Raw genomic sequence first — 14,482 nt, 5'->3', positions numbered from 1 at the left:
CTTTCTCTCTCTTTTACCACTTCTTCTAAAAGAAGCCAGATGCCATGCTGTGAGTACCCTACAGAGGTACCCAGGAAGTAAGGAACTGAGGCTTCCTGCCAATACGTAGAAAGTACTAAGGCCAAAAGCCATGTAAAGTGAGCCATCAGAGATGGATCCTCTGCCCTCTCTCGCCTTTATATGACTGAACCCATATTGCAATTTATATGCAATATGAATTGCAACCTCATTAGAGCCCCTGAGACAGAACTACCAAACTCAGCCAATACCAGATTCCTGACCCTCAAAAAGTGTTTGAGATAATAACTGTTTAAACTGCTAAATTTCAGGATAATTTGTTAAGAAGCAATATATAACTTACATACTATCAAGAAGTATTGTGTCTACTGATGCAACCTTGGCATGCTAAGGTAGTGATGGTGCTATTAATATAAGGCACAGACTGAGTGAGGTAAGAAGTTGGTAAAGGAAAGGGGAAACAAATGAGAGACCAATTCTCAGTATGAAATCAGTTTTTCTTTCTTCCAAGTGACCCATAAACTCACCTATTTCCTCTTCCACAAGAATTTATTACCTTCATTCAAAACTTTTTTTTGCAGGTTCTCTGTGAAGTAAAATACTTTCCTTCTATTCCCTGAACCTTCAACAACTCTTTTCTGAGATTTACCACTTGCAACAATGGAAACAAAAAAGTGAAAAAAAAAGATACCACCTTAAAGCCCTAACCATTTTCTCCTTTATTCACTTAGGCCCTCAAGGGTTAGACAAAAATACAGATAATGATGACAGGTCTTCCTTCATACATACCAACTAATTTCAGGATCTTAGAATTTGATAAATGAAAAATCTTATTTTAGATATAGGCAAAATGAGATCCAAAAAGAAGTTAAATGACTTATCCAATTCTCAGAAACCAGCCATCAAGATCTAATTGTCTTCTTTAGAAGAATATCAAATTTCCAGGATTTAATTATAAATTATACTCACCAAACAATAGTAATGTACAGTGAGATTCCATTTCTCATTAGTTTTCTTTTCTCCATATTTATTAGGACAGTCATCATTTTTTCGACAAAAAACACAAGCTAACAGTGAAAAAAGTAAATAGATATAAAAAATATTTTTAAATTTTTAAAATAAAACCTATGGAACTGGAGCTTCTCTCAAGTGAGGTGTTCAATTCTTTCTGAGAGAGCAAATCACATTATACTATTATCAGTAACTTAAAATTTCTAACACCTATTTCTAAACAATAAACAGTGTTTTAGACTTTGCATTTTTTTTATTTATCTTTAATGATGAATTCCAGTGTGTCATCAAAATGGCAACTAGTAGGGTAATCACTGAAAATAGATTAGGAAACCCCAAAACACTATCTCCCCACTAAGGCAACATTTAAGCTGCCAAAAACTGTCAGAATCAATTTTTTAGAAACTCTGAAATCTAGTTTTAAAACTTACAACACTTAGGAGAATGCTCAATAAAGAAACAAGCTGGTAAATTCTGATGAGCACTTTGTGGTATTTTAACTTACCTGCCTACCATCCCCCACTCTCCAGCTGAGCAATGGCCTTAGGTACGATGGCCCATGTTCCAGGTTTGGCTTGTCCAAGAGGAGGTGAAATGAACCTTGTTCTTAAAGAAATGTGATTATGTGTTTTGATCTGTGTGGTGGATCCCTGAGGGATGAGCTCAGATGCATGCCCTTGTTTTGCTTGCCTCAGAACTTTCTCAGGGCTGGAGTCTCACCATTTGTCAAAAGCGCTTAGACAAATATACTAGCTGAAGCAGCTTGCACCAAAGGGTAACAGACAGGACAAGCAGGTAACAGACCAAAACACCCAGGAAAGAAGAGGCTGGGAAAAGGGGACACAAGGATAAATAAAGGCTTTGAAAAGCTCCCACAGATACCTGGGAATCTAGAAAGACACACACATGCTCAGGACTAGATACATGCTCAGAAAAAGACCCCAGAAACCCTAAGCTTTCACCTCTGGCTGATCTCTATGTAAGCCAATATGAAAAAACAAAGATCCCAAATCAATAACAATTTGAACCTTAAAGAACTAGAAAAATAAAAACATATTAAACCAAAAGCTGGCAGAAGGAAGAAAAAAATAAAGATTACAGCACAGATAAATAAAACAGAAAACAGAAAAACTATAGAGAATAAAAACTAAAGTTGATTCTTTGAAAAGGTCAACAAAACTGACAAAACTTTAGTTAGACTGATACGGAAAAAAAAAAAAAAAAGAAAGGAAATTCAAAACTTAGGAAAAGCCATAGAAATCAAAACAGTGTTGTAGTGGCCTAAGGACAATGATATAGATCAATCGGGGAAAAAGAGTCTAGAAATAAACCTATACATGTTATCTATGGTCAATTAATTTTGAACAAGGATGCCAAGATCATTCACTGCGGGAAAGAACAGTCTCTTCAACAGATGTTACTAGCACAACATGATAGCCACATGCAAGGTAATACAATTGCACCCCTACCTGACACCACATGCAAAAATTAAATCAAAACAGATCAAAGACCTAAATGTAAGCACCAAAACTAAACTCTGAGAAGAAAATATAGGGTAAATCTTTATAACCTTGGATTGGCAGTGGTTTCTTAGGAATCACATGATACCAAAAGCAAAAGTAAAAAAGAAAAAATAGATAAATTGGACTTCACCTAAGTTTTAAACTTTTGTGCATCAAAGAACACTCAAGAGAGTGGAAAGACCATCTACAGAATAGGAGAATATATTTGGAAACATATACCTGCTAAGGGTCTAGTGTCCAGAATGCATCATAAGAAATTCTTATAACTCAACAACAAAAATACAACCAATTTAAAAATGGAGCAAATGATTTGAATAAACATTTTCCAAAGGAGATATATAGCCAGTAAGCACATTAAAAGATGTTTAATATCATCTGTCATCAGGGAAATGCAAATCAAAGCCACAATGAGATACAACTTCACATCTACTAGGATGGCTACAACCAAAATGTCCAAAAATAACAAATGTTGGCAAGGATCTGGAAAAATAGGAACCCTCACACGCTGCTGGTGGAAATGTAAAATGGTATAGCGACTTAGGAAAAATAATACTTTTTGTTGCTTAAAATTTTAAACATAGTTACTATATGACACAACAATTCCACTCCTGGGTATATATGCCAAAGAACTGAAAATGGATGTTCAAACTAAATACTTGAATACTAAGATTTATAGCAGCACTATTCTCAAGAGCTAAAAAAGGAAAACAAACCAAATGTGCATCAATGAATGGATGAATGAATAAATTAATACATTATATCCGTACCATGGAATATTATTCAGCTATAAAAAGGAATGATGCTCTAATACATACTACAACCTGGATGAGCCTAGAAACATCATGCTAAATAAAAGAAGCCAAGCACAAGACGTCACATACTATATGACCCCATTAATATAATAGATTACATTATCCAGAATAGGTAAATCCACAGACAGCCCAAAAAGCAGATTGGTGGTTTCCAGGGGCTAAGGAGAGGGAAATGAAAAGTAACTGCCTAACAGGTACAGTCTCCTTTGGGGATGATGAAAATGTTCTGGAACTAGATAGTGGTGATGGTTGTACAACACTGTGAATGTACTAAATGCCACCAAACTGTATACTTTAAAATAGTTACATGTACTTTGTGTTATATGTATTTTACCATAACAATAATAATTTCATAAAGGCAAACTGTAGAGTCAAGGAGATCTGAGTTAAATTTCAGCACCACACTCCTGCTGTGTAATCTTGGACAAGTCACATAAACACTTTATGGCTCTGTTTCTTCATCTTAAAAATGAGGACAAGAGTACTTACCTCAAACTATGCCTTAATAAGGATTAAATGAGATGGTATACCGTAATATAATTAAAAGGGTGTGGCAGCTAGATAGAGCTGAATAAACATTAGTATTATAATTATCAAACTTTTCTACCTTATATTTACGTGTAAAGAAAATTTCTAATAACATACTAATATAACTATGAGAAAATCTTACCAGATGAAGAGAAAAGACTCTGAGAATCTCAAGGTAGCTGACCAATATAAGATGAAAGGAGCTTGAATCTCTTAAGTGATTGCATGGAGCAGAAACCCCCTATCTGCTCCAATTCCCCTAACCAATTCACACTGGACTGTAACTTAACCAAATAATAAACTTTTGTTGTGTTAAACCACTAAGACTTCAGCATTTACCTATTACAGCAGCCAGTCTCATTTACCTTTAGTTAATACATGTAATCAAGAATGGATGTTATGCATTGAAACGGTACAACATCTGGGGCGCCTGGGTGGCTCAGTCGGTTAAGTAGCTTCAGATAAAGTCATAATCTCACGGTTTGTGAGTTTAAGCCCCGTGTCGGGCTCTATACTAATAGCACAGAGCCTAGAGCCTGCTTCGGATTCTGTGACTCCCTCTCTCTCTGCCCCTCCCCTACTAACACTGTCTCTCTCTCTCTCTCCCTCAAAAATAAACATTAAAAAAAAAGAAAAGAAAAAGAAATGGTACTACATTTAACAGTGTACTCACAAAATAGATTCCAGGACTGGAAAAAAAACATCATGAGCTAATATTTAATATTATGAAATATCCCCCCCTATATCTGCCCTCCGTCACTAAAGGTTAGCCATAACTGAAAGCCCTTTCCGCAATCTTTCAAAATATGTCAACTCCCCTTCTGTCCCCATACAGAGTAACTGCCACATCAACTCCAGCAAATTGCCATTTGTTTACAGGACATCTTACACCAGCAGCTCTCATCTGCTCTCATCTTAAATTCTTTCATCCCCGTGCCTGTAATTTTAGCTGTAACTATGCATGCAGCTATCAAGAAGAGAAATACAAGGAATTAGCTAAGACTACAGAATGGGAGTCCTCATGATGAGCACTGGATAGAGCTGCATATGCTATGATGCCATGAACCTGCAGCTTTCCATTTGTCCTCCTTCCTACCTTCACCCAGTAGATGGAAACACTGGATGTAGAACACACTAGTTTTCAGGCATCCATTTTTATATGTAGATTGTTTTTGTTTGTATTTGTACTTTGTTGTCTTTTACTTTTAATATTTAAAATGCAGTAACAGTGTTCTTTCTGACTTCACTATATTAAGATCACCTTATAACTAGAGCAAATGATACTAAGCTGTATTAAAATAATGAAATAAACACATTCAGATAAGTAAAAAACTGAGTCAATCTTAGGAAAAATATTAAGTAATAACAGTAAAGGCAGTATTTGCAGTTAACAAATACATGAAGGTAGTCCATGAATTACGAAGTTTCTGAACAATTAACATAGTTGGTAGAAGTCTGTAGGTAAAAGCAGAAAAGCAAAGTACAGGGAGGAGTAAGAGCACAAATTTCTTTATCAACCATGAAGGTGGAGTTAACAGACACTCTTTATTAGTGATGGTCAAGACAGAGTTTTAAGTACAATACTTTTACTTTGAGAGAACATCAAAAATTAAATCTTACAAAGGGTAAATGGGTGGAGTAATGGCAGAAGAGCATAACTTAAATTTCTCATTTTCCATGGTAGCAAATCAATATATTACTGTTTAAACTAACAAATGAAGAACAACTAAAAGCAAAGGTATGCATCTATTTGAGACTGTTACAAGCATCTACAGATAAGTCTTCCTTTTCATATTAGGTTTTGTGTATTGTTTAAAACGGTCTTACCCGCATTTTTCCTTTTCTAAGAAAAAGTCATACAAAAAAGATGAAAAAAATTGTGTTTATTAAATAATGCTGTTTTATTCAGGTAAAACGCATACCTGATAAATACATATAGAGAATATGAATAAAATTTGACAAACTGTTATCTTACAGTGGATTTTTCTTGAAATGAATACACACGATATTATTATTTTAGTATATGGATGTATGAACAAAGCATGGACCAAGGAACTCATTCCTGTTTTGAGTCAGCACTCTACAAAGTTTTAATATAATAAAAAGGCAAGAGTAGAATATCTTAATATTATATTTGTTTATATTATATATAAACAATATTATATATTTCAAATAATTATATCTGAAAATGTTTTAAATATTTTACTTACCAAGATTCTGTGAAGCACCGGGTTTATTTTCATTCATTTTACTAGGAAAAATAAGTACATACTATAAGCCATCTTAATTTTTAAAGTTTCAAATTACCCACTTTAATAAAATTTAGTCACTCCATGATTACAAATAAGTTGCATAATCATTTCTTTCTCTAGAATTTAATTTCCTTACCTTTCATACATCTAAACCCAATAGTTTTAACAAGTATGGCAAAGTTTGGGAACATTATTAAAGTTGGAGGAAATGTTTTTTTAGTTGTCAAAAACATTAAGATGACTACTGGCTTTTGGTGGAAAGAGGTGAGGATTGAAGGATATCCTGTAATGTACCAAAAAGATCTACATAACAGTACAGACTTTCAAATTTCCAGCTGGAGCTCTGAACAGGTAAAAAACAAAAAAGAAAAAACAAAAAGCAAAAAACTAAAAAAAACCCAAAACTATTATAATTACATTAACCTAGAACTGAAGCCTATTTGACACATAAATACAGTCTTTTTTTCTTTGCTATTTTAGAATAAAATGAATTATTTCCAAACTAGAACTCCTATTAAATCAAGAAAATTTGTATTTTATTTTTGTTTATAACTTTACCAAGAATTTGTTCATTGTGTAGGGAAAAAAAAAGTCACACCATCAATAGCAATGCCATTCACATTTAAGTAGCCTACAAACCTTTATCAGACTACATTTGTGACTTGCATTTGCAGGGATTCTATACAGAGCTTTAAGCATCTGACTGCCATATCACTTCTTCTAGTACAACATTCAACCACGTACATACTGAAAGACACTGTTCTGCCTCTGTCTCCTCACTCCTTACTAGTTAACAAAGTTACTTATATTCATTACTGAAATATACCTTCTCTAACTTTTCTCTAGTTCCAAAAGATCAAATAGAGGAAGGACATTATCTTTTTTTTTTTTTTAACGTTTATTCATTTTTTTTTTGAGAAATGGAGAGAGACAGAGCATGAGTGGGGAGGGGCAGACAGAGAGAGAGGGAGACACAGAATCTGAAGCAGGCACCAGGCTCCGAGCTGTCAGCACAGAGCCTGACACAGGGCATGAACCCATAAACTGAGATCATGACCTGAGTTGAAGTTGGATGCTTAACCGACTGAGCCACCCAGGCGCCCCTGAGGAAGGACATTATCTTAACATCAAAATTTCACTTTACCAAAAATATATAAATAGCCTACTTAAAATGTTATGAGATTCAAGTAGATAATGTATGTGTAAGCTCTTGGAATTTAAGTAGAAAAGAATTAACTTAAAATGCTAGTCAGTAAATGTAATCTCATTTTACCATTTTCAAACCAATGCTCACAGAGGTTAAATAGTTGTCCAAGGTCACAGAGCTCGTAAGTGGGAATACACTAACCCATAACTGAGTGACTATGCCACTTCACATGAAAATAATAAAAGGACACAATAAATAACAGAATATTAAATATCAAAGGAAGGACAAAAATACCCACAAAGATGGCTATCAAATTCCATCAATGCTTTTTTACAATTTAGAACTTAGATTTCATACTGATTGTAAGAACTGATTTCTTATATAAAAAGTCACTTTTGTGTTTTTATAAAAAGTCATAGGCCAAATCTTTTGCCTTATTTTGTCTTCAAGCCTTCATTATTTCCTGGTTCTTCCTTACAAAACCATCTGTGCTATCAATATTGGTATTTCTTAAAAGAATCTATAAAACAAAAGAGCCCCACATTGAGCAAGCTTTGCCAATTAAGTAGGTCCAGCCTACCTTTCCCATCTCCTCTCCACACCATTAATGCAATGCTAAAGGAGTATTTTAGTGTTTTTCAGGCTTTTTCTTTTTTAGAGGCACAGATCGATCATACTCTATACGCATATGACAATACTTTTTTTTTAATTATTTTTTTAATGTTTATTTATTTTTGACAAAGAGAAAGACAGAGCACGAGCAAGGGAGGGGCAGAAAGAGAGGGAGACACAGGATCCAAAGCAGGCTCCAGATTCTGAGCTGTCAGCACCTAGCGAGATACGGGGCTTGAACTCATGAGCCGTGAGATCATGACCTAAGCCAAAGTCGGACGCTTAACTGACTGAACCACCCAGGCGCCCCAACACTTCTTTTTATTGTTTAGAACATGGGGTAGGGATAGAAAGAGAGGGGGAGAGAGAATCCCAAGAAGGCTCCGAGCTGGCAGCATAGAGCCCGATGCAGGTCTCAATCCCATGAACTGTGAGATCATGACCTGAGCAGAAACCAAGAGTCAGACGCTTAACTGAGCCACCCAGGTGTCCCAATGCTTTTGATGTTTATACATGTTCATGCAATGACTGCAGACTGCCCCAGTGGCCAAAACTGAAAGAGGACCATAACCTAATTTTAAAACATGTTAAAAGGTGCATGGGGGTAGGGGTAGGGGTTCATCTTAAAACTAATGAAATACAATAGGAAGATAAAATGCCTCTTTTATTAGGACTTCTTTATAATTCAACCTCTGATGATGAATTCTGCTTATCATAAATCCACTCATACATAAGAATCTATTGCAGAAAAGTCCACAAACACATAACAGTTCAGTTAGAATAAACATAAAAATTTTAATTTATAAATGATGTTTAGTCAGTATCCAGCACTACAGGTTTACATTTGAGAGTCACTCTCTACAGTTTATAATTCCTTACCCTCTACCCTCTGTGGGTAAACTGAATCTATTTTTTACTTTTAGATTTATTGTAATTCAGAATAATGACTGAGGTCCACAATACAGACACCTATAATAAAGATATTTTAAATTCTCTCAGTGACCTTAATGCAAATATTAATCACATATTACTCTGTATTATGTTTATTTCAATTTTTTTTTTAATTCTTCAGCTATACTGGCAAATGCCCTGAGGGTAAAATTCCCACATCATTCAGCACAGTGCTAATAAATATTTGAACGCAACTGATACATATTTGATACTGATATGATGGGCAAGGTTCTAGACTAAGCTTTCTAAGTGGCTACATCTTCTCCTCCTTTTCCATTTCCTACTACAAAGACCCAGAGCATCTCTTGATGGACAGTGTGATGGAAGTTCTACCTAGATCTTTATAACACACTTAAAGATAACTATGTTACCTTTAAAAAAAAAAAAAAAGGTATCTGAACTTTTTGGTTAATTAGTAGTCTCAGAACTCTGCACTAAACAAGAACTTTCTCACACTTACAAATAAATATAAGAATTAAAAGTGAACATCAGTATCACAAGACATAAAAAAGTATCATAGAAGTATGTACAGAACCATGCTGAAAAGCCTCCAACAGTCATTGGCTATAAAGTGATCTTAAGAAAGATCTCCTGGAATTCCTGGGTAGCTCAGTCTGTTAAGCATCCAGCTCTGATTTTGGCTCAGGTCATGATCTGTGTTGGGCTCTGTGCTGGGCATGGACCTTGGTTAAGATTCTATCTCTCCCTCTTCCTTTGCCCCTCCCCTGCTCACACATGTGGTACGCACTCTCCTCAATCTCCCAAAATAAATAAACATTTTTTAAAATGCTATCAGGGTGGCTAGGTAGCCACCCAGACCACTAGGGTGGCTTAGTCAGTTAAGCATCTGACTTCAGCTCAGATCATGATCTCACAGTTCATGGGTTTGAGCCCCATTGCTGGGCTCTGTGCTGACAGCTCAGAGCCTGGGGCCTGGTTCAGATTCTGTCTCTCCCTTTCTCTCTGCCCCTCCCCTGCTCACACTCTCTCTCTTTCTCAAAAATAAACATTAAAAAAAATTTTCAATGCTACCAAAACATGTATAGTAAAGACTTTTCCCTACATATGCCAATATCTAATAATCACTTTATGTAGTTTTTCAAAGTGTAGTAATATATACTATTCCATGGGTGCCAGGGTGGCTCAGTCGGCTGGGCATCCAACTTCAGCTCAGGTCATGATTTCGTAACTCATGGGTTTGAGCCTGGCATCAGGCTCTCTGCTGTCAGCGTGGAGCCTGCTTCGGTTCCTGTCTCCCTCTTTCTCTTACCTTCCCCAGCTTGTGCTTTCTGTCTCAAAAATGAGTAAGAAGATAAAAAAAAAAATTAATACACACACACTATTCCATATAGACCTATAGAACAAAACTAAAAAGCCCAGAAATAGATATTTTTCCAGTCATTCAATTTTCAACAAAGGTAACAAAGCAATCAATGGCGAAAAATCTTTTCAAAAAATGGTGCTGGAAAAACTAAATATCCATATGGAAAATAAATGAACAAATGAAAGTTGATCCATACTTTGCACCACAGAAATATTAATTTCAAGTAGATCATAGAACTAACTTTACAAGATACAACCAAAACATTTTAACAAAAAAAGTAGTAATTATGGAGTGCTTGGTGGCTCAGTTGGTTAAGCATCTGACTCTTGATCTTGGCTCAGGTCATGATCTCATGGTTCATAAGTTCAAGCCCCACATCAGGCCTGCTTGGGATTCTCTCCACCCCCTCTCTCTCTCTGCCCTCCCCTGCTCTCTTTCCCTGTCTCTTAAAATAAATAACGTTTAAAAAAAGAAACGTTTAGGGGCGCCTGGGTGGCGCAGTCGGTTAAGTGTCCGACTTCAGCCAGGTCACGATCTCGCGGTCCGTGAGTTCGAGCCCCGCGTCGGGCTCTGGGCTGATGGCTCAGAGCCTGGAGCCTGTTTCCGATTCTGTGTCTCCCTCTCTCTCTGCCCCTCCCCCGTTCATGCTCTGTCTCTCTCTGTCCCAAAAATAAATAAAAACATTGAAAAAAAAATTAAAAAAAAAAAAAGAAACGTTTAAAAAAAGAAACAAATTATGCTTCATCAAAATTAAAAGCTTTCACTCATCAAAAGATACAATTAAGAAAGTAAATATGCATGCCACAGACGAGGAGGAAGTATTTGTAAAAGTTGTGTCTGACAAAGAGTTACACCTAGAATACATAAAGAACTACAACTCAACAAATATAAAGAAAATAATCCAATTTGAAAAAATGGGCAAAAGACATAAATGGACACTTCCTGAAGGAAGATATATGAATGGTCAATAAACATGAAAAGATGTTCAACATCATTTGTAATTAGGTTAATAAAGATTAAAAACAGGGTGCCTGGCTGGCTCAGTCTGTAGAGCATGCAACTCTTGATCTCAGGGTTGTAAGTTAGAGCCCCACACATTGGGTATAGATATTACCTAAAAACAAAATCTTAAAAAAAATTTAAAACCACTATGACAGGGGCGCCTGGGTGGCGCAGTCGGTTGAGCGTCCGACTTCAGCCAGGTCACGATCTCGCGGTCTGTGAGTTCGAGCCCCGCGTCGGGCTCTGGGCTGATGGCTCAGAGCCTGGAGCCTGTTTCTGATTCTGTGTCTCCCTCTCTCTCTCTGCCCCTCCCCCGTTCATGCTTTGTCTCTCTCTGTCCCAAAAAATAAATAAATGTTGAAAAAAAAAAATTAAAAAAAAAAAACACAAAAAAAACCACTATGACAGACCACTTCATACCCATAATAATGGCTAAGATTAGAAAGACTATCAACACCAAACACTGGAAAGGATATAAATCAACTCAGAAATTCACATAAATTGTTGGTGGAAATGTACAAAGGAACTTTTCATTCTGAAAAGTTTTTGCACTTTCTTAAACATATACCCAGACACTAGCCTTTGATGCAGGAATTTCACATCTATTTATCTATCCAAGAGAAATAAAAACATATATAGACAGAAACCTTATGCACGAATGTTCATAGCAGCCTTCTTCCTGCTCCAAAGCTGGAAACCCACCTGTCCATTACTAAGAAAATGGATAAACAAATTGCAGTTGATGAAATGCAATACTACATGGCAATAAAAAGGTAAGAAGTGTTGCAAGATGCAACAAAACAGATGAACCTTACAGATATTATGCTGAGTGAAAGAAACTACATACCATTCATACCTACATTATTCCATTCATATGAAGCTCTGAGACTGACAAAATTAATCCACCATGAAAAATATCAGAACAGTGCTTGTCTCTCAGACAGGGAAATGACTAGAAAAGGACATAAGGAAACTTTCGCAAAGAGGATCAAAGTAAATAACTGATACAGAGAAAAAAATCTCAATTGCCAACAAAGGTACCAAACACAACTTTCCTCCTTTCTCTTAATTTTGTAGTTTTCAAGGAAACAACACCATAAGTCCACTGTGCAGTCCAGATCTGATGCTGACTCCTTTACATATAGCTTGGCTGTGGCTTTGCTTTAACACTATCAGAACATTGCTTCATTTAAATGTCACCTAGATGCCACTCTTCTTCAAAATCCTTTAATAAATCTGTTTTACCCTACAGTGAGAAGTCAATGGTTCCTCTGATCTTCAATCTCTCTCACTACAATGAGTTAATAAACCTAACTGTATCCCGCTACAGTTTTATGCCTGGAGGTTTTAGGCTGATTTTTAGGTTTTAGGAGAAAAATTAACAAGGCAAATGTCACAAAACAAACAACTGCTGAATCTGAAAAAAGGCTGTTTTTCAGGAATTCTGTATATATTCCTGTAACTTTTCTATAAGTTTAAAATTATATCAAAATTAAAAGCTATCCCCGAATTGGATGTTCTAAAGACAGCACTTATTTCATACTTTTGACCAGTTGACATTAGCCTTCTTTCTAATCCCCAGTACCTGAAACTAAAATTTTTGCTGATTCCTGACTGATGACTACTTTATTTCAAACAGTCTCCAAAACAAAACTTCGGGGAGGGGGGGGGAGGACTATTCACATATTTTTGATTTTATCATTTGTTTTCCTTCCAGTGCATGAACTTTGAGACTTCCTAAATGGGAAGAGGAAAACAATGATATGTAAATATGTCTCAATAACAGCCCAAGTCTTAACAAACTTAGTCTTCAAAATAATATCAAACAATTCTCTCCTTCCTTGAGACATCAACAATTTAATGAAGAGTTCCAAGAAACCACTCTCAAGAAGTATTCTGAGTCTCTTCCACTGCTTACCTCTACTTGGTCAGTCAGGGATATTCACATTTTGATACTCCTCCCTTCAAAAGTTACAGCCTGATTTCCCTCCCTTTCCTTTACTGTGGCCATACTTAGTAACTTGCTTCTACCAAGACGCCTGGAAGAAATGGCAATGTATGACTATTAGGTCATATTAGGTCATATTATGACTACTAGGTCATAAAAGGCATTGTGACTCACCCCTTACTCTCTATCACGGATCACCTGTGCTGGAGGAAGCTAGCTGCCAAGTCATAAGGACTTGAAGATGCTCCTTACAAAAGGCCCACTTGGCAAGGAAATAAGGCATTTATCCACAGCCATGCTGAGTGAGCCATTTTAGAAGCAAATTCTCCAGGGGCGCCTGGGTGGCTCAGTTGGTTAAGCATCCGACTTCGGCTCAGGTCATGATCTCGCCTGTGGTTCATGAGTTCGAGCCCCGTGTCAGGCTCTGTGCTGAAGGCTCAGAGCCTGGAGCCTGCTTCGGATTCTGTGACTACCTCTCTCTCTGCCCCTCTCCTGCTCATGGTCTGTCTCTGTCTCTCAATAATAAATAAAGGTTTAAAAAAAAAAATTAAAAAAAAAAAAGAAGCAAATTCTCCAGCCTCAATTAAGTCTTCATATGACTGAAGACTAGCTAACGATCTGAGAGCAACGTCACAGGAAACCCTAAGTTAGAACCACACAGCTAAGCTGCTCTCAAATTTCTGACCCACAGAAACTGTCAGATAAGGTTTGCTGTCCTAAGTCACCATGTTTTGGGGTGATTTATTGTATAGTAATAGGTAATTAATAGAATAAAGTAAGCCAAATTCCCTCTTAATTCCAGGTGGATAGCTATTCTAAAAGTTTTTTGGTAAGATTTTTAGGATTTTCAAAATAGAAGATCGTGTCATCTTGCAAATAGGCAATTTTACTTTTTCCTTTCCAATTTGGATGTCTTTTATTTCTTTCCCTTGCCTAACTGCTTGGGCTAGAAATTCCAGCTATGTTACATAGGAATGGTGATAATGGGCACCTTTGTTTTATTCCTGATCCCAGAGGAAAAGCTCTCAACTTTTCACCACAGAGTATGGTGTTAGCTGTGGGCTTGTCATGTTTGAGCTTTTATGTTGAGGTATGTTCCTTCTATACCCAATTTGTTGGGAATTTTTATCGTAAAAGGATGCTGAATTTTCTTAAATGCTTTTTCTACATCTATTGGTATGACCATTTGATGTTTACTTCTCATTCTATTAATTTGATGTGTCACACTGATTGATTTTCATAGATAGAACCATCTTTGTATCTGGGAATGTATTCCACTTGATCGTGATATATAATCATTTTTTTAAATTAATGTACAGTTGACATACAGTATTGCATTAGTTTCACATTTACA

The 14,482-nt window shown here is 36.2% G+C and overlaps 1 protein-coding gene across 5 annotated transcripts in view; it reads right to left on the bottom strand.

The window, feature by feature from the left end:
- The window catches only part of G2E3 (G2/M-phase specific E3 ubiquitin protein ligase), a 67,761-nt gene that overhangs the window by 37,742 nt on the left and 15,537 nt on the right, over window positions 1-14,482 (bottom strand). For 2 of the 5 annotated variants that reach the window (XR_006293052.1, XM_043554312.1), the window contains exons 1-3: window positions 13,099-13,427; window positions 6,103-6,143; window positions 988-1,085 (exon numbers count right to left, since the gene is read on the bottom strand). Coding sequence is in view for 4 of the 5 variants with exons in the window: in XM_043554312.1 (XP_043410247.1) it covers window positions 988-1,085; window positions 6,103-6,139 (135 nt within the window). In the remaining variant the exon portion in view is untranslated. Of the gene's footprint in view, window positions 1-987; window positions 1,086-6,102; window positions 6,144-13,098; window positions 13,428-14,482 lie in introns of those variants that run through there. The other 3 variants (XM_043554311.1, XM_043554314.1, XM_043554313.1) reach the window with 3 other exon arrangements.

This window comes from Prionailurus bengalensis, chromosome B3, assembly GCF_016509475.1.
Source record: "Prionailurus bengalensis isolate Pbe53 chromosome B3, Fcat_Pben_1.1_paternal_pri, whole genome shotgun sequence".
In the NCBI taxonomy this organism is placed as follows: Eukaryota; Metazoa; Chordata; class Mammalia; order Carnivora; family Felidae; genus Prionailurus; species Prionailurus bengalensis.
The sequence above is the reverse complement of the archived record's forward strand: the minus strand, read 5'-3'. Positions and strand labels throughout refer to the sequence as shown.